The sequence below is a fragment of the Carica papaya genome, chromosome 3 (assembly GCF_054855325.1).
Source record: "Carica papaya isolate Zhongbai chromosome 3, ASM5485532v1, whole genome shotgun sequence".
Lineage (NCBI taxonomy): Eukaryota > Viridiplantae > Streptophyta > Magnoliopsida > Brassicales > Caricaceae > Carica > Carica papaya.
This window is the reverse complement of record NC_142311.1, coordinates 10,939,631-10,963,481: the sequence shown is the minus strand read 5'-3', so window position 1 is coordinate 10,963,481 and position 23,851 is coordinate 10,939,631. Positions and strand designations below refer to the sequence as shown.

Below are 23,851 nucleotides of genomic sequence, written 5' to 3'. Positions count from 1 at the left end.
TTTGAGTTTAGATGAGAGAGATCTTGATAAGTCGAACATTAAAATTACCCAATGTGTCAGCAAAGATGTATGCTTACATGTGAGAGTTCGGATGGCTGAACTGAAGAACTTTTCTTATTAACTGAACTGAAAACCAAAACTCAAATGTGTTCAATCCAGTTCCTGCCTTGACACCTTCACCGGACAGGAACTTTAATCCAGCCATTAGCAAAAGCAATGGCCAAGATCACGAAAGGTGTTGACATACCAAAAATGATGATATAAGGGAGAGGAGTCTTCATAGGGTTCTCTCCTTCCCTTTCCCCTGCAGTTTGCCAATACCTGCAAATTTGCAAAAACCCATTTTACAGATCAGTAAAGACCTATAAAATTTTGAATGGCTAGCTTTTATGAACCAGTTTTAGTAGCAAAAAATGGTTACTGTTCTGGTTCTTCTTCTCTTGTAATGAACTTCTTCCTCCCTTTGGGATTAATCCCTCCATCTCCTCCTCCTAAAATAACCTCAAGCCCCATCTTAGCCAACTTTCCAAACAAAAGTTGAAGCAAAATGTTAGAATACAATAAAATGGCTTACCCAATTTTGCTTGAGTTCTGGACTGGCGAAGTCTGGTCTTGGGTGAGGTCTGGGTGAGAAGCAGAGACGATGATGAGTTGAGAAAGGTAGAAACTTTGGTGGGGATCAAAGAAGAAGAGAAAGCCAGCTGGGCTGCCATTATTATGAGTGGATTTGATTTTGGTATGAGGTGTGTGTTGGGTGAATTATATATGGATGTGGTTGTACTGATATTCTGCAGTGCTGCTTCCAGACCTTATCTGAATCAACATGTATCACTCAAAATCTTTGCGTGCCCTGCTGGCCCATCTCTTTCCCACTTATGATATATGTGGTATTAGAAAAAATTTTCAGAAATACAGGAATTTGGCTCCATTATGATTTTGATTTCTTTAATTTTAAAATAAAAACTCTATTTTTCTTTTTTAAAAATTGATATTTTGGGTCTAATGACAAAAACTTAAGTCATAGATATCGATAAAAATTAAATTAATATTTTTGTGTATTAGCAACTGTACTCACAGGCTTGCTATCTTAGGGTTTATTGAGAATATCCATAAAAGGATGTCTTGAGGGCATAATCTATTTTTGAGATTTTGATTTGAATTTGTAGTTTTGTAATAATATCTTTTTTTCAAAAAATAAAAATAAAAATTAAATGTTAATTTTTAAACATAATAAATATGTATTTTTGTCATGTTAACATAATTAAGAATTTATGAGATGTATTTTATTGAATATAAAAATAAACTAATGCGAAAATAAATTATTTATTACATATGAATTAATAGTATTTCTTTTCAATTTAATGATACTTTATAATTTCTAATTTTATTTTTACATTTTCACCACAGATTTAAATTGGATATTCTTTTAACACAATGTTATATATATATATAATTTTTATAATAAATTGAGATTTTTAATTTAGACTGTTAGTTGGAAGTTAATTAAATTAATTTAAGTTAGATATTCATTATTTTGGTTTCTAATAATTAAATATTATTTTTTTATAATGACTTAAACTATTAAGTATTTTTAAAAATATATTAAAAAATAATTTCCTCAAAATTTAAGGAAAAAAAACCCCCAAACGAAAGAAGCCCAAGGGGAAGCGGGTCGACCCACGTTTTCTTCATGCGCATGGCTGACATGCGATGCCACTGTTACACTTCTTATTCAGCTCATTCATTTTATTTCCTTCTCTTTCAAAGTTCGTAACTTTATACCCCCCGCCACAATACGTTCAACTTCAATTCCTTTTACTTTTACACCAGCGTTTCTGTTACTCTACTCTATTGAACCCAGATTCCTCAAATAATGCTTCCACGTGAAACTGCTTTCTCTCACCTGTCTCTTTCTTCAACGCTTTCAACTTACGAGTCTAAGACCCTGGCGGGTTCTGCTATTTTTCGCCGCTAAACCCTGAGTTGTTTTCTCATTGTTTATAGTTGCAGCTATAGAGAGCTCGGGTCTTTGCACATTGCTGTTGGTGTGGATACAACATGCTTTGGATGCTTAATGCTGGCAATGAAGCGGTTAAGACTTTTGTTTTGAGATTTGTGACACTGACCCTTTGCTTCTCAAATGGGTGCTTGAATAGCTTGGTGCACGTGCAGCTTTTTGATACCTGAATATGCTTGAAATCAAGTTTGTCCTTTTGTTCATTGGAGAACGAACGCATCAGGTGCTGTTGACAGTCAATGACCTGAAAGGTGTTTGATGTTTTGTTCTTGCCTGTTCAATGGCTAGCCTTTACAAGAAATCGCGCTTGAAAGATTCAGCCATGCGGCGTTTCATATCTGTATTTCTAGTTACCTTTTCTGGGGTTCTATTATTGATATATCCACTTCGAATAAATCCAAAAGTAAGGTTTACTACTCCTGGGAATGAAGTAGATGAAGATTTGGAAATAAGCTTCAATTTCTCACAACTTAGCCTTCCTAAGCAGAATGAATTGTCAATTCAGTTGGAAAGGAGAAACCTTTTACCACCAAGAAACATTGATTCGTATCCGCATTTAGGGAAAGATCATATTGTTATTGTTTTATATGTACATAATCGGCCGCAGTATCTTCAAGTGGTTGTTCAGAGCTTGGCCAATGTAGTGGGGATAAGCGAAACTCTATTGATCGTTAGTCATGATGGATACTTCGAAAATATGAATAAGATAGTGGAAGGTATCAAGTTTTGCCGGGTCAAACAGATTTTTTCCCCCTACTCACCTCATGTCTTCCAGGATAGTTTTCCAGGGGTATCACCCGATGATTGTAAAGATAAGGATGATGCATCAATGAAACACTGTCAAGGAAACCCTGATCAGTATGGAAATCATCGGTCCCCAAAGATAGTTTCGTTGAAGCATCATTGGTGGTGGATGATGAACACAGTGTGGGATGGTTTGGAGGAAACCAAGGGGCACAAAGGACATATTCTCTTCATAGAGGAAGATCACTTCATCTTCCCCAATGCCTATCGCAATTTACAGATACTTACGGCACTGAAGCCTCAGAAATGCCCTGAATGCTATGCTGTGAATTTAGCACCTTGTGATGTGAATTCAAGAGGAGAAGGATGGGAAAGTCTGATTGCTGAGAGAATGGGAAATGTGGGTTATTCCTTTAACCGGAGTATTTGGAGAAAAATACATAAGAAAGCGAGAGACTTTTGTTTCTTTGACGAGTATAATTGGGACATAACTATGTGGGCAACTGTTTATCCTTCATTTGGAAGTCCTGTGTATACGATACGGGGGCCTAGGACTAGTGCAGTTCATTTTGGTAAGTGTGGTTTGCATCACAGCCAACGGAAGAAAGGTGCTTGTATTGCTAACGGTGTTTTGGATACTGCAATGGAAGAAATGGATAAAGTTGCCAACATCAATGAAAAATGGGAAGTACACATCGATCAACGTAAGTCAGGGTATAAAGCTGGCTTCAAGGGCTGGGGAGGCTGGGGGGACGACAGAGATCATCACTTGTGCTTGACTTTTTCTCGGATGTATCACTTGTAGAAACTTTTTTATCTGCCTTAAGATTTCAGTTCTCTGGCATTTTCTTTCACTGCTGGAGCTGGTGATACCTGAATATTCATTATTTTCTTTATTTTTTGATTTTTTTATGTTCTTTCTAATTTTTAGAGAGCATCGGCAGCTGTTATGTGCCAGTGCCATCTTACAAATCTCCATATTTTCTGTTTCCACTTTAAGGTAATAAGATGAAAAGTAGATTTTCTTGTGATGTTAATGTTCACAACGATCTTTATCATATTTTGAAGGAGCAGAAGACTCAATTTTTCATTTGTGGACAATCTTAGATTATTATTTGGTGTTGATTTTTGATTGCTGCAGAATTCTCAGAATAAGTTGGCTTGATTTCTTGTTGGTTATTCTTGGCTATTGCTTTGACATAGAATTTGGCTTATATATTTTTCTGTTGATTGTAGGCCCTTGCTTGGAAAATTGAGTTCTTTGGTTAATTTATCTAGAGAGCTGGGCATTTTATTGCATTCCAATCATGAGAGTCCTTATGCTTTGAAGTTTTTCTATACTTTGCTTATTACACTCAATATAAGGCCTACGTAAACGTTAGCAGTATTTGTTGCAAATATATTCATGATTTCAATAAACATACAATACTATATCATGGTTAGTAAGACACATGACCATACCACCTGTAGGAGTTTAAAAGATCCATATATTGACATTTGTAGTTAAATAAAACTAAGTGTGTGAAAACAGGGAAAACAAATCCTAATAGTAATAGGCGTGCAGATATAGGAACTTTACATGTCATGAATAATGCTATGGTAGCGGAGGAAACTCTTAATGGTATTACGTGTTAGGTATCACATTTACAGCAGGGAGTGATGCTCTTAGTGATAATAGGTGCAAGTATCTAGGAGTTAATGTGCGCGTAACTGGAAGAAACTATTGATGGTAATAGCAAAATAGGTATTGCATTTACAATCAATGGATGAACCTTTTTTAAAATATCAAATTGCCGGTCCGAATCTAGTTTGGTCTTGTACTAATAACATTTATCATGGGGAATAAATTTTCATTTGGTCAATGAAGTGTACATTTTATAAAAATAGGGGAAGAAAAGGCATCTACGTAATCTTATCCTGTGATGCATTTCTGCAGATGACCATTTAGGGGGTATGAATTGGGTCTTGATGATGTTAACTTGTAGCTTTTCTAGTCGACTTGTTTAAACAATACTGATAAATATAATGGAGCTAACTTGACCAGGCTGGTAGAACCCAATTGATGCTTTATGGAGAATGTAGTTTGTGTCACATGTTCATGAATAAGCATTGCTGAAGAAGGACTATACATGAGAGAAAATTAATCTTGTCGAGCAAAGGTAACCGGGTACCAGCAGGTGAACTCTATCATTGCTATGGTCTTGCGTTGGAGAAATATGGTTGGCCAAGCATGAGATCTTTTGGCCTCTTTCTTCTGCATAAAAAAGCTGCAAAGTTGCAGCTTCAAGTGATGGGTTTTACCTACTGTTGTATGCTTTGAAGGATATATGGTCCCAACGGGAAGCTGAATACACTTGTATCCTCAAAAGATGAATGACCAGATCCTTGTAGAATCTGTTCTGGAAATTGCAGAAATTTGCTTAGTTTGTAATACATAAAAGAAAAGTAGAATTGGAGAAGGTTTTAATGCTGGTTTTTCCCTTGTCAGTTATCATGAGTTGGATGAGAATTTGGAGGCAAAAGATGTGAAACTCTGAGACATCCGGAAAGTATAATATCCAGTCCTGATATCCATGGATGGTTCTCTGAGATTATCATTTCAATTGTGTTGCGGTTTCATTGCAGGAAGATGACTTTATACATTATAATTTTTTACTTTAAACGCATCAAAATTATATTTTAATTTTAATTTCTGTCAAAAAGTATTTTGAATTTTATCGGTTTCATTACAAAATTATTTTTAAAATGTAAAAATTACAAGCAAAAGCTGCAGTAAAAGGGCTTCTCTTTGATTTCAGTTTCAGTTTTTACATGTGGATTAATTTTTATTCATAATTTGAATTTTTTAATTTTCAAAAACTAAAAATCGAAAAAACCCAACTGATTTTTTTAAAATGATTTAAGTAGGAATTATCAATTTCGTTTGAAAAATATGCTGTTGGATCAATCTGGCGGTGTCTGATGTGGTAACAACCAACAATGACCCGACCCTGTTTCTGCAACGACTGCCCCCTGTTAAACCACACGTGTGACTGTCTTCCATGGATCATGAAGTTTGGTTGCTGAGCCATCAATCCTTTCTCCTCCTCCTCCACGCATGTGGGTGGGGGCTTGAACTTATTGGTCATTTGTCACATGATAAATTGTCTACAACCAAAAAGATAAATTCCTTACAACGTTTAAAAGCTTTATCTTTCAAATTTCTACTATGATTTTCTAGTACTAATCTCTGTGATTTTTAAACGCTAAAAATTGATCAATTTATGATTTTTTTTTAAATAGTTATATGAAATATATATAACCTTTGAACGTTCGAAGCAGGGGTAGCTTGGGGCCCCAGCAACTTCTCCTCAGCTTTTTTTTTACAACCGCGTGCTTGCTGACAACTTCGTTCCATTTTTTGAGAGGCATTCAGTCTGTTCTCCGAGCAGTAGTTCCTGATGGGATTTTGCTGCATCAGTTTGCTGCTTATTCTGCTTGGCCTTGAATTGCTTATTGTGGTGGATTGTCGATCTACTCTAAAGCACTTCGTTTTTTTTTTTTTTTTTTGGTTTTTTACATTTCTTTTTCAGTCTGCAGCTGCCTGTTATGCATTACATCTCTTGGTTTTTTTTTGGTCTTCTGGAGTTTTTTGCTTTTATTTTTGTAATGCATTATATGCCGCAAATGGGGCAGGTGTTTTTGTTCTTTTGATGGCCATCTGTCTAGATTTTGTAATTACCCATATATGATGGCATTGTATCAAGATTAATCATTGATTAGTTGATATTAGGCTGATTAATTAGTTTATTAGTCATAACTATTTTTGTCTTTTTCTTTATGCTGTTGTACAAGCAGTATAAGGTTGGTGTTGCCAAAATATGAAATTATCAGAAAATCAATATCAGAAAATTTTCTTCTTCTTCTTTGTTCCTAAGATGGTATCAGAGCTTGTTTTTTTAATCAAACAATTTTTAGCTCAATGATTGAGCTTCAAATTTTAATCCTCAATGGCTAGAGAGCCATCAGATGATTCACAAAACCCCTTCTTCCTTCACAGTGCCAACCACCCTGGATTGGTCTTGGTGTCCAACCTTCTCAATGGCAACAACTATAACACATGAGAGAGAGCGATCAGAATAGCCTTGAACGCCAAAAACAAATTGGATTTCATAGATGGAACTTACGACCAACCGAACAGTACCGATTCCACTGCCGGAGCTTGGTCACGATGTAATAGCATGGTAACTTCTTGGTTGTTGAATGCTGTAACAAAGGAAATAGCTGATAATTTATTATACCATGAGAATGCACAATCCATCTGGACATATTTGAGGCTCCGTTATCAACAAAGCAATGCTCCACGCATCTACCAGCTGAAGTAGAACATGAATGGCCTTATTCAAGGATCACTCAGCATCAACGCCTATTATACGTGGATGAAAACTATTTGGGACGAGCTCAAAACTTACCAACCAGCTCCAACCTGTCATTGTGGAAACATGAAGGCTTGGAATGATTATCAAGAGCAGGAGTTTGTGATGATATTTTTGATGGGTTTGAATCCTTCCTACGCTGCTGTTAGGGCTCAAATCTTGATGATGGAATCTTCGCCATCCATTTTGAAGGTTTTCTAGCTGGTGGTGCAAGAAGAACGACACCGTGCGATCGGCTTCTACGCGTGCATAGAGGCGGCTATGGGTTCTGCTTCTTCTGTTGCCTAGCTCAAGGTCGAAGACGACCCACTTGTTCACACTGTGGGCTCATGGGCCACACTGTGGATAGGTGTTACCGGTTACATGGATATCCACCGGGTTTCAAGCCCAAGCCCAACCAAGCTATTTTTAATGAAGGATAAGCCCAAGCCCAAGCCCAAGCCCGCAATGTTTCAACTCAATCCAGGCTTGCTCCTGGCACTAAATCATTTAATTCATTTGGGTCTGGGTCCAGGTCCGTTCTTTCTTTTGCCAACCGGGTCTCGGCCCACGAACCGGATCCTCCAGGACACATCTCTTCTCCTTATTCCTCGGGCACGCACCCTCCTGTGCGACAAGTGTAGAGCTTTGCCTCCACCACTACCTGCTTGTCAGTGCCTGATTCCGCTACCTCGGTCGATTCTCTGAGCACGTCGCAAATTCAGGATATTATTGCCCACCTAAGCGCACGGCTCCACCAACCGTACTCTACCACCTCGCCGGACAGCTTCTCTCCTCCCACCAACAACACTATTTCTGACCTTCACGCAGCAAGTATATCACCAATCACCTTCTGCCTTTCCAATTTCACACACACACTTACCTCTAAATGCTGGATTATTGACTCTGGAGCCACACATCACATATGTTGCACACCCACCTTCTTCACCAACCTTAAGCATGTTGAACCCATCCCATTTACTTTACCAAATGGTAGTTCAGTGCTAGTCACTCAATTTGGAAATGTATTCCTCACTAACACCCTAACCCTACATGATGTCTAATTTGTCCCTCACTTTTCTTTTAATCTTGTCAGTGTCAGTATGTTGACCACCACCCACAATTTTTCTTTTCATTTTTGTGTCATCCAGGACCACACTCGGGACTTGTTGATTGGGAAGGGTAGACGCATTGGTAACCTCTACTACTTAATTACTAGGCATTTTCATTTTTCCACTATTAATGTTGTTTCCGCTAATTCTAAAAGTAGCCTATAACACTTTAGAATGGGTCATCCTTCCTATGTCAAACTTCAGTACATTAATAAAGGTTTACAGATTTCGAATATATCTCATTGCAAAATTTGTCATTTGGCTAAACAATGTAAATTGTCTTTTGTTTCTCACAATAAATTATTTGTTCGTCCATTTGATTTAATACACATTGATATTTGGGGTCCTTTTTCTACATCTACTATTGAGGGATACAAATACTTTCTTACCATTGTTGATGATTGCACTCGCACTACCTGGGTGTATCTTCTTCGTCAAAAGTCGGATGTTCTTACTATTTTTCGTAACTTTTATACTCTCATCCTTACCCAATATCAAATTTCCATTAAATCTGTGAGATCTGATAATGCGCATGAATTGAGTTTTCATGCATTTTTCAAGTCCAAAGGCATTATTTCTTATCATTCCTGTATTGAGACTCCTCAACAAAACTCATTTGTCGAGCGTAAACGTCAACATATTTTAAATGTGGCACGTGCCTTACTATTTCAGTCCCATGTCCCTATTGTCTATTGGGACGATTGCGTCTTGACCGCTGTTTACCTGATAAATCGTACACCTTCTCCCTTGTTATCTAACAAAACTCCTTTTGAACTATTAACTAATAAAAAACCATCTTATGATCATTTATATACCTTTGGTTGTCTATGCTATTTCTCCACTTTCGATAGTCATTGCCATAAATTTTCACCTCGTTCTAGAGCTTGTGTCTTCCTCGGTTACCCCTCGGGCTGCAAAGGATATAAACTTCTCGACATCGAGAGCAATCAAATCATCATCACTCGAAACGTCATTTTTCATTAACATATCTTTCCATTTCTTTCATCTTAGTCACCTAATCCTATTCACAATGACTTTTTTCATGACTGTGTCTTACCTCTTCCTCTCCACACACCTACACACTCACCAGTTTCTTCTGATTCACCTTCCCACTCACCGCATGACACTTCCCAAATCCCACCACCTCGACCTCTACATCTCACACGACCACCTTCTTATTTGTCCGACTATCACTGCTACCATACAGATACACATGCACTTTACCCCATTTCCTCCTTCCTTACTTATACAAAGCTTACCCCTTAATATCACAATTTTATTTTTGCTCTTTCCTCCCACACTGAGCCTACCACCTTCTCTGAGGCTGTCCAGTCTGACGTTTGGAGGACAGCTATGAATGTGGAGTTACGTGCTTTGGAAAACAATAATACTTAGTATGTTGTATCTCTTCCACTTGGGAAAAAATCTGTTGATTGTAAGTAGGTTTATATCAAGCTGATGGGACCATAGAGAGACACAAAGCCCGTCTGGTTGCTAAGGGCTACACACAACAATTTGGCATTGATTTCATTGACACTTTATCTCCAGTTGCAAAATTAGTTACTGTAAAAATTTTGCTTTCACTAGCTGCTATTCATGGTTGTAGTCTGACTCAGTTAGACGTCACCAATGTTTTCCTTCATGGTAACCTTCAAGGAGAAGTTTTTATGAATATTCCTCCAGGATATTCTCCTCGAGAGGGGGAGATTTTTCCACATCAACTTGTTTGCCGGCTACACAAGTCAATCTATGGGTTGAGACAGGCTTCCCGACAGTGGTTTCACAAGTTCTCACAAGTATTACTTCAAGAAAGTTTCCATCAGTCACAATATGACCACTCATTGTTTGTCAAGCATCAGGGTAGTATTTTTCTAGCATTGTTGGTATATGTTGATGATATTGTTATTGCATGTAATGATAATCATGCCGTCAATGAACTCAAAGTTGCACTCAAACAAAAATTTAAGATGAAAGATTTGGGAACTCTCCGATATTTTCTTGGACTTGAAATTACAAGAAATGACACAAGCATCACCTTATGTCAAAGAAAATATACTTTAGATCTATTAACTGAAACTGGGTACCTTGGTTGTAAGCCTTCATCTACTCCCATGGAACCAAATCAAAAGATATCCAAAGATGATGGAGAACCTCTGCGTGATATCACTAGTTATCGGCGACTGATTGAAAAATTATTGTACTTAACCATCACTCGTCTTGATATAAGCTATTTCGTTAATAAACTGAGTCAGTTCTTAACAAGTTGCCTTGCGGATTCTTCAGTACATCAAGAGAACATCTGGACAAGGTCTCTTCGTTCCTTCATCATCTACCATCCAAATTAAGGCTTTTTCTGATGCTGATTGGGGCACATGTCCTGATACTAGAATGTCTTTGACTGGTTATTGTGTTTTTCTTGAATGTTCATTAGTTTCATGGAAATCAAAGAAATAGCAAGTTGTGTCTCGATCATCTGCAGAAGCCGAGTATCGTTCCATGACCAATACTAAATGTAAAATAGTGTTGATTCTGAATTTGTTACGAGATTTAAAGGTACAACATCAAGGTCCTTCATTGCTTTACTGTGATAATCAGACGACTCTACACATTGCTTCGAATCTAATGTATCATGAGAGAACAAAACATATTGAACTTGACTGTTATTTTGTCCGAGAAAAAATTCAAATTGGTACTTGAAGATAATGCATATCAACTTGTGGATTTAATAACAAAAGTACTTCATCCTACGCAGTTTGACAATTTACTGAACAAAATGAGTACAATAAATTTGTATTCTACATCTTGAGAGGGAGTATCAAGATTAATAATTAATTAGTTTATTAATCATAACTGTTTTTGTCTTTTTCTTCATGCTATTGTACAAACAGCATGAGGTTGGTGTTGACAAAATATGAAATTATCAAAAAATCAATATCAAAAAATTTTCTTCTTCTTCTCTGTTCCTAACACATTGGAGCGGCATCGATCATTTTAGTAGGGACCTTGGAACTTGACCAACCTGAAAAACACGGGGTCAAATTTTCACTCCTTGGTTTTCAGGACTTTTCATAGACAGAAAACAATTATTTACCCGTCTCAGGTATGGGATGAGTGTAGATATATACATTTTTAAACGGTTCAAGTACGAGAAAATACACACCTGTCACATACTTAAATAATACTGGTTTTAGTGGGATCCTGATCCTGTGGTTGCCAGAGAGCACGATTGAGCTCACGGGAGCACGTGAGTTGATATCTCTCCTCTCCTCAACACATGCCCTTCAAATCACTCTCTCTCCTCCTCGATCGTCTCACGTTACGTCACCCTTTAGATGTACGCATACAACTTTTCAGGCCCTGAAGTGTTCGTTCATACCCCATAAGAAAGGAAAGCTTGTCGTACGGTACGAGGGTATTTGGCAAAAACACAGTAGCCGATAATTCCGTCTTATCCAAATCGTATAATATACTATACTGATTAGTGAGTGTATGTTATGTACAGCACAATTGTTCATTCAAACATACACTCGAAAACCTATGTAACATAGAAGGTTAGAGTTTCTGTTTTTATAGGTTTATTATTATATTATTACTGGTTTCGTGCTTGAGCTTCTTGAATCACGAGTTGTCGATCCATATCCTGCTGCTTTCATGGTTAGTCGTCAGACCCATACTTTCATGGTCGTATTATAGCTGTTTTTCTCTTCTTTTCATTTGTTTATATCCGTGTCCTTGACTTTATATATAATTCTGTGTTCCTGCGCAGAGCTATAAATGTGAATTTCTGAATTTTGAGGATTGGGTTTCATTTCTGCGGATAGAGAAGTTGAGGGAATGTCTGAGCTTTGTATCCACGGTGGTTTAGATGATTTTGCATACTGGGCTTCTGGTGGAGTGTGCAGGATTTACTCATTTGGATTTTGGAGGTTTAGAGTTTTGTAAAGTGAACGACTGATCCGAATCTTTAGGTATTTTTTGGGGACCCATTTCTGGTGATTTTATTGGTGGCTTTTTTCTGTTTGAGAATAGAATCATGAAGATAATTTTCAACGTTGTTGCTTTTCCATGTTTTCACGAGATAAAAGGTGGAAAGGGGGTTGCTTTTGTGTTACTGAAATGGCTGTGATTTTCACCCCAAGAGATTCTGGGGGACAAAGAATACGTAATATGATATTGATTTTTTAATTTGATTTTGTTTAGTTGGGAAAACTCTTCTTTCTTCTATTATGAGCGAAGATTTGGTAATTCCATGTTGGAGGATTTAGGTTACCGACATTCGCTTGTAAAGTTTCATATGAGTTAGTTTGATTAAAGAAGCTGGTGAGGAGAAATCCAAGAGGGAGCCCAAGAGATGTCAAAGTCTGCAAATGAAACTAACCGCTCTGGAAGCACTTCTGCTAAATCAGAACAAAATGCACGTGTTGTTGCACAGACTCGCATTGATGCCAAATTGCATTCAGATTTTGAAGAATCTGAACGTTTGTTTGATTATTCAACTTCGGCTGATATGAACTTATTGAGTTCGGCTAGCAATGTTCCCTCTTCAACTTTATCAACTTACCTCCAAAAGATGCAGAGAGGAAAGTTAATTCAGCCCTTTGGTTGTATCATTGCAGTTGATGAGCAAAACTTCACAGTTCTTGCCTATAGTGAAAATGCCCCAGAAATGTTGGAATTGGCACCACATGCTGTTCCAAGTATGGAGCAGCAAGAAGCTCTGACTTTTGGAAATGATGTAAGAACACTATTTCGGTCTCCAGGAGCTGCAGCCTTGCAGAGGGCAGCCAACCTTGATGAAGTTAATCTTCTCAATCCAGTATTGGTTCACGGTAAAACCTCAGGTAAGCCCTTTTATGCTATTTTGCACAGAATTGATGTGGGGTTAGTCATCGAATTAGAACAAGTGAATCCAGCTGAGGCGCCAGCGACTGCTGCTGGGGCATTGCAATCTTATAAGCTTGCGGCTAAAGCCATTTCAAGGTTGCAGTCCTTGCCTAGTGGGAATATATCACTTTTATGCGATACATTAGTTAAGGAAGTAAGTAAGCTAACTGGATATGACCGAGTGATGGTGTATAAATTTCATGAAGATGAGCATGGAGAAGTTGTTGCTGAATGCCGCAGACCTGATTTGGAGCCATATTGTGGTTTGCATTACCCAGCTACTGATATACCACAAGCTTCCAGATTCCTCTTCATGAAAAACAAGGTAAGGATGATATGTGATTGTTCTGCCGCACCAGTGAAGATAATTCTAGACAAGAGATTGGATAAGCCATTGAGTCTTGGTGGATCTATATTGAGATCTCCTCATAGTTGTCATGCACAATATATGGCCAATATGGGTTCAATTGCATCCCTTGTGATGTCAGTAACAATTAATGAAGACGATGATCAGATGAACAGCAATCAACAGAAGGGAAGAAAATTGTGGGGCTTAGTGGTTTGCCACCACACAAGCCCTAGATTTGTTTCTTTTCCTTTAAGATATGCTTGCGAAATCTTAATTCAAGTATTTAGTGCGCAGATCAACAAAGAAGTGGAGTTGGCTGCTGAAATGAGGGAGAAGCATATTCTAGAAACTCAAACTGTGCTCTGTAACATGCTTCTTCGAGATGCTCCAGTGGGTATTATAACTCAATTGCCTAATGTAATGGACCTTGTTAAGTGTGATGGAGCTGCACTTTACTACAGACAGAAAACTTGGCTGCTTGGGGTTACGCCTGCAGAGGCTCAAATTAGTGATATATCTCAATGGCTTATTGAATACCACAGTCACAGTACTGGCTTGAGCACTGATAGCCTTGTGGAGACTGGCTATCCAGGTGCTTTGGCTCTTGGCGATGCAGTTTGTGGAATGGCTGCTGCAAGGGTCACATCAAAAGATTTCCTTTTCTGGTTCCGATCTCACACTGCAAAAGAGATAAAGTGGGGCGGTGCAAAACATGATCCTGATGACAAGGACGACAGGAGAAAGATGCATCCCAGATCCTCATTCAAGGCCTTTCTGGAGGTTGTTAAGCACCGAAGCTTACCTTGGGAAGATGCAGAAATGGATGCCATTCATTCCTTACAACTGATATTGAGAGGGTCCTTGCAAGATGAGGTTGTGGATGATTCCAAAATGCTTCTGAATATTCCCACTGTTGACGATAGGATTAAAAAGGTAGACGAATTGCATACTATCACAAATGAAATGGTTCGCCTAATTGAGACAGCTGCTGTCCCAATCCTGGCTGTTGATGCATCTGGTACCATAAATGGTTGGAACACCAAAGCAGCTGAATTAACTGGTATGGCCATTGAGAAAGCAATAGGTACACCTTTAATCGACCTTTTGGAGGGTGATTCAGTCGATGTGGCCAAAAGCGTGTTATTATCAGCCTTGCATGGTGATATGGCTTCTCTCCTTTTTTTTTTAAACTTCAGCTTATTAGTTTATTGTGTTAAAAGAAGTGCTTTCTCTGTAATAAACAACTTGTCAGTGGGTACTGATGATTGGTGGACAGTTTTTATATGTTGATCTAGGCATATTGAGAAACTCTATCATTTATAGTTGCATTATATTAGACCTGAGGAATCACAAGCACTGCTTATTAATTCAAAAAATAAACAAACTATCTGGTTATGAAAAGTTTGTAGCTGGTAGTTTGTCGAAAATTTCAACGTGCTATCTTTTATTCAATGATCTGCTGCAATAGTTTCTCTTTTTAGGATTACAAGGCAACATTGCTAGCTGGACTTGAGTCTAAGCAGCTATAGTGTTGTGTATGTGTTTGGTTTACTAGTTTCTTCTTGTCCACTCTTACTATTTGACTTCAAAGTCTAGTTCAGTCATCTACTTGTGTTGTTAAAAGATCTTTGTGCCACTGTTCCAACTTCCTGCTCTGAACTGTCTTTGGTTTTTATCTTCAATAATTGTACCCTTTGCACTATTATGATTTTATATGGGATTCCACCTTTTCTTACATGTAAGTAACATTTTTTGCAGGCAAGGAAAAACAAAATATTGAAATCAAACTCAGAACATTTGGTCCTCAAAAAGAGAATGGTCATGTAGTTTTGGTATTTAATGCATGTTGTAGTCGAGACATAAAGGAAAATGTTGTTGGTGTTTGCTTTGTTGGTCAAGATGTTACCGGGCAGAAAATGATTATGGACAAGTATACCCGTATTCAAGGTGATTATGTTGGAATTATGCATTGTCCATCACCATTAATTCCTCCTATTTTCATGACTGATGAGCATGGCCAATGCTTAGAGTGGAACAATGCAATGCAAAAATTGTCTGGTCTGAAGAGGGAGGAAGTCTGTGGCAGGATGCTTCTTGGGGAAGTTTTCACAGTTAACAATCTTGGTTGTCAAGTTAAGGATTATGATACCTTAACCAAACTAAAAATTTTAGTGAATAGCGTGATTTCTGGACTGGATGCGGATAAGCTGTTATTTGGTTTCTTTGATAGGCAATCTAAGTACGTTGAGACGTTACTGTCCATAAACAAAAGAACTGATGCAGAGGGAAGGATCACTGGTGTTTTGTGCTTTTTGTATGTTCCTAGTCCAGAACTTAAATATGCCATGCAAGTGCAGAGGATTTCAGAACAGGCTGCAAACAACAGTCTCAATAAGTTGTCATATATTCACCGGGAAATTAGAAAACCTCTATGTGGAATTAGGTTTTTGCAGGATCTATTGGGTTCTTCTGATTTAAACAAGGAGCAGAAGCAGCTTTTGAGGACCAGCATTTTGTGTCGGGAACAATTAACCAACATTCTTGATGATACAGATGTTGAGAGCATTGAAGAATGGTATGGCATTTCAACCTCATAATTTACTTATACTTAAGTGGTGCGGTCGTTTAGTTTCTGCTAAGGTGTTCAGATGGAGATTTTGTTTCTTCTCCCTATCTACTCTGCTGCCCATTTATGACTCAGCTTGCTTTTTTAGAGGGCCAAGTTAATGTAACTGCAAAAGCCAGTGACAGGAAATTCAGAATGAAGAGAAGCCTCTGAAAAGTTTTAGACTTAGGATGTTGCATATTGATGTCACAATCTTTTTGTTATCAGGCATGGTTGAAGTAGGACCTTGGTCTGATGGTCACCCACTACCCAATCCCCTATTTTCCGTCGGGGCAGTGAGGATTCGTACTACAAGTCAATGTTGTCATGTGCGAGGGAAAAACAAATGTACAATAATAAGGTTATTCTTATGATAAAAGGTTTCAACCTATAAGGTTCATGATCATTATTTATGGAGGAATTTTTGTTTTTCTTTAAAAAAAACTGAATTGTTGATGTATTTAGCAGATCAAGACTGCAATTGAGTCTATAATTTACTGAGAGTAGCTTGAACATAATCATGTAGAACCAAAGCATGTGAGCAGATGCTTTTCGTTTAGAAGATCAAATTATAGTAGAACATAAATGTAAAAAGAATTTAGTTATGGTGTATGATGCAACATAATAATTAGTGAATAGTTTATTGTTGTGACCTGTCTATGGTCTTCTCTCTATTGCTGATTTGTGGACTGCAAACTGCCATTTCTGCAGCTGATATTTCTTTCATTGTCTTTCTGTTAGATTCAGTTGTAAGATTCTGAGTTTCTATAACACTTGTTTTTATTTCTTACTTTTGTGTGTAATTGTCGTTATGCCTCATCATAGTTGGCGATCTCTCCCTCTCTTCTCTAAGGCATGAGCCTCCAATTTAGTAGAGTTTTCTGACTTAATTTTCTTTATCTTGACCTGTGAAAATTAGTAAGGATTCTGATTATTTGCCCCATTTGCAGTTATATGAAACTGAGCTCCAATGAGTTTAACATCGGGGATGCTCTGCAAGTTGTTATGAAACAAGTTATGACACTAAGCCAGGAGCGTCAGGTGGAGATAATTTGTGATGTACCTGCTGAAGTGACAACCATGCAATTATATGGAGACAACTTGAGGCTTCAGCAAGTGCTTTCAGATTTTCTGAGCAACACAATCTTTTTCACACCTTCGTTTCAGGGATTATCTGTTACATTTAAAGTTACTTCACGAAAACAAAGTATAGGGACAAAGATGCAACTTGTTCATCTTGAATTTAGGTAAATATTGTCTCAATATATTAATAAGCTTTGATTTTTGCTCTTAGAAGCTTACTCTATCATTCTACTTGCATGTTCTCTCCTACCAAATTAGGCAACTTATTTTTAGCAAATATGAAAAGAAGTTTTCTGGCTTGCTCTGTATCTCAAATAAAATATATTGCTTGAAGATAATATTAGAATTTCGATGAGTCATGTTTTCATGTACATAGTCAAGCATATACCACCTGTATGAGTCAGAATTATGCTACCATGATTTCAAGATTTATAGATAAATATTGTTCGATATGCAATGTGTTCATATTTTCTGAAATGTACAATAAAAAGTCGTACGGCACCATCAATCTGGCATTTGTAGAGGAGAAAAAGAAAAAGGAATAATGACTGTTTTTACACCCAGAAGCTCTTTCGTTTTTGGTTTGATTTTGAAGATTCAAAGTGGCACTCTATGTAACTCTCTAATGAGATTAAGATTTAAAAGGGAAATTTTTGTAAATACAGATCTAAGCGTACATATGAAAGTTGCTCTCTTATCTCAGACTACAATCCACCAGGCAACAGGATTGATTCTTGGACAGTTGAATTTAACTTACTCAGTTTATAGAATCTGTGCATTAAAAATAGTAAGTGGTATTGATTTGTTGCCTTCTATGTATTCGCAAATGACTAAAGGGTAACAATAGATGCAGTCAGTGTTGGTGATTCTAACTGCATATTTAATGTTGTAGGATTTCTCACCCAGCACCCGGGATTCCTGAAAGTTTGGTTCAAGAGATGTTCCACCATAGCCCCGGTACATCAAGGGAAGGTCTTGGCCTGTACATCAGCCAAAAGCTTGTGAAGATCATGAGCGGAACTGTACAGTATCTTAGAGAGGCAGAAGGATCAACCTTTATTATTCTCGTAGAATTTCCACTAATTGATCAGATTGACTGCTATAAGAACTCTTAGTTTTACCGAATTTGATGAGGGGGTCGCAAAAAGTAATCACAGACAGCCTTTTTCAATGAACTAGCTTTGTTGAGTAACCTCACTTCCAACGCAATGTGGTGAGTGGCTAATGGCATTGAGTCAAATGGATTGTGAAGGCTTTACTAGAGATGCACTGCTTAAGTTGGTGAGGCAGGTGAGTGCCTAATGGCACTGAGTCAAATGGAGTGGAAGGCTTTACTGAAAGAGTAAAACGAACTGCAAGTTGGTGAGACAGCTATCTTTCTCGAATTCCTGAAACATGTGAAATTTGTATGATTGGTTTTGCATCGAAGGCTTGTGGAAATAAAGTAAACATAGTTTCAATGTGGACCTCACTACAGCTGTCAACGAGTTTCCTTTCCCTGCCGCATTTTCTTTGTTGGGTGAATAGCTAATTCCTTAAGCTTTTACCTTACAGGATTAGTTGCATCGCCAAGAAGATATGAAAGTTATCTCTGATCAAATGTTAGGTCGGAGTTCTGTTATTATGCTGTTTGGAAAGTTGAATCAAGTCACAATTCGGGCATTAATTTATCTGAATATATTTCACTGGAAATATATGCTGATGTTGTGGATCTGCACTTAAATGGAAATCTGTGACACCCGGAGGATCGCATAATGGAATTCTATACGAAGTTCTTCTGGAATGTGTAGCGTTGTCACTTCATCCCCATCAATCTACATAGAAGAGAAATTGTACCAAGCTTGTTATTGTTGGCATATTAATGAATTTAAGATAGGTTTTCTGTAAAGGTTTCCAGGTAGAAATTGAAGGTTGACCGTGGTGTCAGATCATTTTCTACAAATCCCATCCAGTTCTCCAGTCAGTCAGTGATTGAACATATTATGTTGAAGTAGTATGACTCCATTAATACAGTTGTGCTTGTGCACATCTTCTCACTATCTTGTCTGAAAATAATATTTTAGATTTTAAATTTATTTTTATGGTCATTTTATATTATTTAATTATTGTCATAAATAAAATACATATAAATTTAGAAAATAAAAAATGAAAAAAAAAATATCAAAGGAAATCTAATATTTTAAGTTGAAACACATATAGAATGGGCCTTCTGAGTAAAGCGGTGGGCTTCAATGAGACTGTAAACATGGGTCTATACCCATTTGGACCTCCATCCTCTTTCGCTTAAAAATTATTTTCTCTACACTCGGAAGATGAACAACCCAAAAGAAAAGGCACAGAGCTGAGGTTGTGAGACTGGAAAAGAGGGGTTTTAATTGGTTCTCCCTCTCTCATAAGTTCTCTGATTAAACTCATTTTCAGTGTTAATAATCTATTAAACACCTCTCCAGCTTCCCTTTTGATGTGTTCTCCAAGTTCTTCATGATTGTCTTTCAACTCTAGACAGAGCACTTACCCAAGCTGTTTTTGCACAACCGCATTGTTCAAAGACAAGGGAAGTCAAATTCATCTCGCCGCGCTTTCGGCAATCTTTTCCCTGATGAGTTCCTTTTCGCGGTTTGTACCTCCTAACTCCTTTTCTGGTTTCTAACATTCACTATTTGAAGCAGATTTTAGGGTTTTTTTTTTCTTGTTTGCTGGATATGAGTTTCATTTTAAATGGCGAACTGGGTTTGCTTGTAATTTGCTTGTTCTTTTTCATTTTCTGGTAATGATTAATCTCTTTTGGAATTTTGGTAGGTATGTTGGCTGACTTTTGGTAAATTTTTTTATTCTGATTAATTTGCATTCGGTTGTAAATTGTTTTTCTGGTAGGCTTTTTATCCTTTCGTTGGGTGCTTGGCAGAAGAGACACTTGGTTTTTACGGGAAAGTCCTGAAAGCTCATGTAAATTTGATTAGATAACAAACAGAACGATTATGCACATAACATACTTCATGTTACTTCAGATTTTTGTTTTTGGGTTATATGACTTTCAGGCCTTGGATTTGCTTTCCTTACATCCTCTAACTGTATGACAAGAGCCAACCTCAAGTCAATATTGTTTGTTGCTTTAGTTTAAGAAAGTGAGAAATGCATTCCTTTTCATGTTGACTTCAAGTTGTTCTTCTTGCTCCATTCGAATACTAATTCTAGTTCTGAAGCTCAACGATCTTTTCCTTTCACGTGTTTGTTCAGCAACCAAGTCAATCATTAAGGTCCAAGAAGTGGAAGAAATTTTGTTTTTTGTTTTTTTTTCCCATAAAATGGCAATGAAACCATCAAATAACATCTGGATTCGGCGCCAGCAGTGTCCATGTGGAGACTGGAAGTGCTATATTAAGCTGGAAGGAGATGATCAGACATCAGTAAGCAGTCAGGTAGCAAAGACTGAGACAACATCGTCATCGTCATCATCTGATGTAGTTTTCATGCCTTATGTGGGTCAAGTATTCAGAACTGATAACGAGGCTTTTGAATACTACAGCAATTTTGCTCGGAAGAATGGATTTTCAATTAGAAAAGCACGCTCAACTGAAAGCCAGAACTTAGGAATCTACAGGCGAGATTTTGTATGTTATCGGTCTGGATTTAATCAACCACGGAAAAAGGCCAACGTTGAGCATCCCAGGGACCGAAAATCTGTACGATGTGGATGCGATGCAAAATTATATTTGACAAAGGAAATTCTTGGTGGTATCACTCAGTGGTATGTTTCTCAGTTTAGCAATGTTCATAACCATGAACTGCTGGAAGATGACCAAGTACGTCTCCTTCCAGCTTATCGGAAAATACGGGAGGCTGATCAAGAACGGATTCTTTTGCTATCCAAAGCTGGGTTTCCTGTGAATCGAATAGTAAAGGCACTGGAACTGGAAAAGGGTGTTCAACCTGGACATTTGCCCTTTATAGAGAAAGATGTTAGGAACTTTGTGAGGACCTGTAAGAAGACTGTTCAAGAAAATGATGCTCTGCTCAATGAGAAAAGAGAAAATGATACTCTGGAACTTCTTGAGGCCTGCAAGGCTATGGCAGAGAGAGACCTGGACTTTGTTTATGACTATTCTACAGATGAAAATGATAAGGTTGAAAATATTGCGTGGTCTTTTGGAGACTCTGTTCGTGCATATACTGTATTTGGTGATGTACTCACGTTTGATACCACATATCGTTCTATCACATATGGGTTACTTCTTGGAGTATGGTTTGGTATCGATAGTCATGGCAAGGCAATTTTCTTTGGGTGTGTTTTGCTGCCGGAAGAAAGTTCTCATTCATTTGCATGGGCTTTACAGGTTTGTGGATGCAAACTAATGTGATCAATTTGCATCGATCTTCATATCTTTTTATGATTTTCTTCTTTTGAACAGACTTTTATTCGCTTTATGCGAGGAAGGCATCCTCAGACGATTCTAACTGATATTGATTTTGGGCTTAGAGATGCCATAGCAAGGGAATTGCCAAATACCAAACATGTTATATTTGTATGGCATATTTTGTACAAATTATCAAGTTGGTTCTCTCCAGCTCTTGGGTCACAGTTTGAAGATTTTAGAACTGAATTTGATATTTTGTGTAACCTGGAGGATATGGAAGAATTTGAACATCAGTGGAGTCATTTGGTTTCTCAGTATGGACTTGTTTCTGATAAACATGTGGCTTTACTATTTTCATGTCGAGCATCTTGGACTATTTCTTACACTAAAGGTTATTTTCTGGCTCGTGCAATGACAACTGAATTTTGTCATTCTGTGGATTCATTCTTGAAGAAAATCTTGATTGAACAGACATGTTTACAAGCATTCTTTGAACAGGTATGCTTACTGGATGATTACAACTTGACTTCCCATTTTTAAGGTTTATTCTAGATTCTATCTCAAAAAAAGGTTTATTCTAGATTCTATTTTGGGTTTGTGTAGGTTGGTGCGGCTGCAAACCTAGAAAGTCAATCCGGACCAAGGTTTCAGTATATGCACATTAAAACAAGCATGCCTATGGAAGAACATGCCAGAAGTATTCTTACATCTTATGCCTTCAATCTTTTGCAACATGAAATCATGCTGTCAATGCAATATGCAATTATGGAAATGGCAAAAGGATCATATCTTGTGCAACACTACAAGAAAATGGATAGGGAGCGTCGTGTGATGTGGATTCCAGAAGATGAGCAAATTCATTGCTCATGCAAGGAATTTGAACATTCCGGCATATTGTGCAGACACTCACTTCGGGTACTAGTGGTCAAAAATTACTTTCAAGTACCAGAAAAATATTTTCTACTTCGCTGGCGTCTTGAGAGCTCCTTAGTTCCTATGGATAATCAAAATGCTCAAAGCATCAGTGATGAGTGTTCTCAAGCCTTCCATTCACTTGCTGCCACTTTATTAACGGAATCTCTGATGTCAAAGGAGCGTTTTAGTTTTGTTCATAGAGAACTTACTGGGCTTCTGAATAATGTTAGAAATATGCCTGTGACTGATGAGTTTGCTTTGGGTTTGGCAGCTAACACTTTGAGTGAATCTTAGGTTTGGTGATGGCAAATTTTGGTATTATTGGTTCTTTAGGGAACATGTTCATTCAAGGACCTTGGGCCTTCTAGAAGATGACTTGAGATGTTGAAGGCAATGAAAAGAAAAGTAGCTACTCAATTAACAATCTTGCCCTTTCTGAACATGGAGGAGCACTAGAGAGGTGGGGGTGACACTAATTTTTTTTAATTTGAAATTTTTTCTTTTTACTTGCCATTCTTGATGTCTGGGCAGGGATTATATTTCTTGTCATTTCGTGTAACTATTTTGAGTATTGCATAAGAAATGATGAAAGGCCCTTTTCAGAAAAAGAAAGAAACAAAGAAAAGGAAAAACCTCTAGTTTCATTGTCACATGTAAACAAAGCCTTTTAAGATATATACTCTTTATCAAAAAGAAACAGACCTCAGAAGCTGGAGTTTACTTTGAAGTTTTACTTTGAAGTTTCAATGCTATATATCATATGATCTTTTTTTAAGATTCTTGAGCTTTTTTCTTTTTATGCATTGTCATATCACTCCACCTTCTTTCACTATATACGTACACAAAAACATGCGCGTGCATATCATGCTGCATCTTCATCTGCTAAACATTTGTTGGAGGTAAAATATCTTCCTGGGTGGTACAGGCTCTTGTTCAATTGAACTCTTCATTACTTTGTTATGTTTAGGGAATAACTAGTAAAGACTGGCACCTGAACTATCAGTATTTTTCTCTTTTAAAGTCTTAAGATTTTTTTGGTTCTGTAGGCATTGTGTGAGGAAGCTTCCAGGGATGTGCTGTGCGAGGAAAGATCGACAATAAGGACAACAGAGACGCCGGTGGGTGATTAAGGAAGCAGGTGATCACGTGTGCTCAGGCTTCTGTGCATCTCCATCAACTTCCTCGCGCAACACCTCTCCACCAGCTTCCTCGCGCAACGCAGTCTCCTCAAACTTCTCTTTCCTCATTAACTTCCTCGTGCATGTCATCCCGCATCTTTCTAATTTCATCATTATTATTGAAGACAAGTATTGAGAGAATAAGAGCTAAAACAAGAAATTTGAATTTGTACTCTAATTTATACATGTTCTCCAGAAAGTTCAAGAAATTTTTT

The 23,851-nt window shown here is 37.6% G+C and overlaps 4 protein-coding genes and 1 pseudogene across 8 annotated transcripts; 4 read left to right on the top strand and 1 right to left on the bottom strand.

The window, feature by feature from the left end:
• Nucleotides 1–23: 23 nt before the first annotated feature.
• Nucleotides 24–777, bottom strand: LOC110808667 (uncharacterized). The gene is made up of 3 exons (XM_022034235.2): nucleotides 575–777; nucleotides 422–491; nucleotides 24–321 (listed from the first exon to the last, which is right to left on the bottom strand). Exons 1-3 carry the CDS (start codon nucleotides 711–713, stop codon nucleotides 177–179), a joined length of 354 nt encoding a protein of 117 aa, XP_021889927.1. The 5' UTR covers nucleotides 714–777; the 3' UTR covers nucleotides 24–176.
• An 816-nt stretch (nucleotides 778–1,593) lies between these two features.
• On the top strand, nucleotides 1,594–3,792 carry LOC110808688 (beta-1,2-N-acetylglucosaminyltransferase II). The gene is given in 2 exon segments (XM_022034258.2): nucleotides 1,594–3,505; nucleotides 3,507–3,792. Coding segments are annotated over 2 exon segments (1,242 nt in total). The 5' UTR covers nucleotides 1,594–2,297; the 3' UTR covers nucleotides 3,541–3,792.
• Nucleotides 3,793–6,750: 2,958 nt separating this feature from the next.
• Nucleotides 6,751–7,598, top strand: LOC148266691 (uncharacterized; annotated as a pseudogene).
• A 3,842-nt stretch (nucleotides 7,599–11,440) lies between these two features.
• PHYC (phytochrome C) lies at nucleotides 11,441–19,263 on the top strand. Of its 3 annotated transcripts, XM_088215720.1 has the most exons (6): nucleotides 11,441–11,921; nucleotides 12,034–12,235; nucleotides 12,468–14,659; nucleotides 15,259–16,075; nucleotides 17,056–17,352; nucleotides 18,081–19,263. In XM_088215720.1, the coding sequence occupies exons 3-6, from the start codon at nucleotides 12,619–12,621 to the stop codon at nucleotides 18,301–18,303; spliced, it is 3,378 nt and encodes a 1,125-aa protein (XP_088071846.1). In that variant the 5' UTR covers nucleotides 11,441–11,921; nucleotides 12,034–12,235; nucleotides 12,468–12,618; the 3' UTR covers nucleotides 18,304–19,263. The 3 variants fall into 3 exon arrangements, with proteins under 3 accessions (XP_088071846.1, XP_088071847.1, XP_088071845.1); XM_088215721.1 differs by having other exon boundaries at nucleotides 11,441–11,818; nucleotides 12,034–14,659; XM_088215719.1 differs by having other exon boundaries at nucleotides 12,034–14,659.
• Nucleotides 19,264–19,485: 222 nt separating this feature from the next.
• Nucleotides 19,486–23,814, top strand: FRS10 (FAR1-related sequence 10). 3 transcript variants are annotated; one of them, XR_015817760.1, is made up of 6 exons: nucleotides 19,486–19,804; nucleotides 20,063–20,313; nucleotides 20,426–21,522; nucleotides 21,598–22,041; nucleotides 22,147–22,918; nucleotides 23,505–23,814. XR_015817760.1 is itself a non-coding variant. In XM_088215722.1 (4 exons), the coding sequence occupies exons 2-4, from the start codon at nucleotides 20,494–20,496 to the stop codon at nucleotides 22,750–22,752; spliced, it is 2,079 nt and encodes a 692-aa protein (XP_088071848.1). In that variant the 5' UTR covers nucleotides 19,486–19,804; nucleotides 20,426–20,493; the 3' UTR covers nucleotides 22,753–23,167. The 3 variants fall into 3 exon arrangements, 1 of the variants encoding a protein (XP_088071848.1); XR_015817759.1 differs by lacking the exon at nucleotides 20,063–20,313; XM_088215722.1 differs by lacking the exons at nucleotides 20,063–20,313; nucleotides 23,505–23,814 and having other exon boundaries at nucleotides 22,147–23,167.
• Nucleotides 23,815–23,851: the final 37 nt, after the last annotated feature.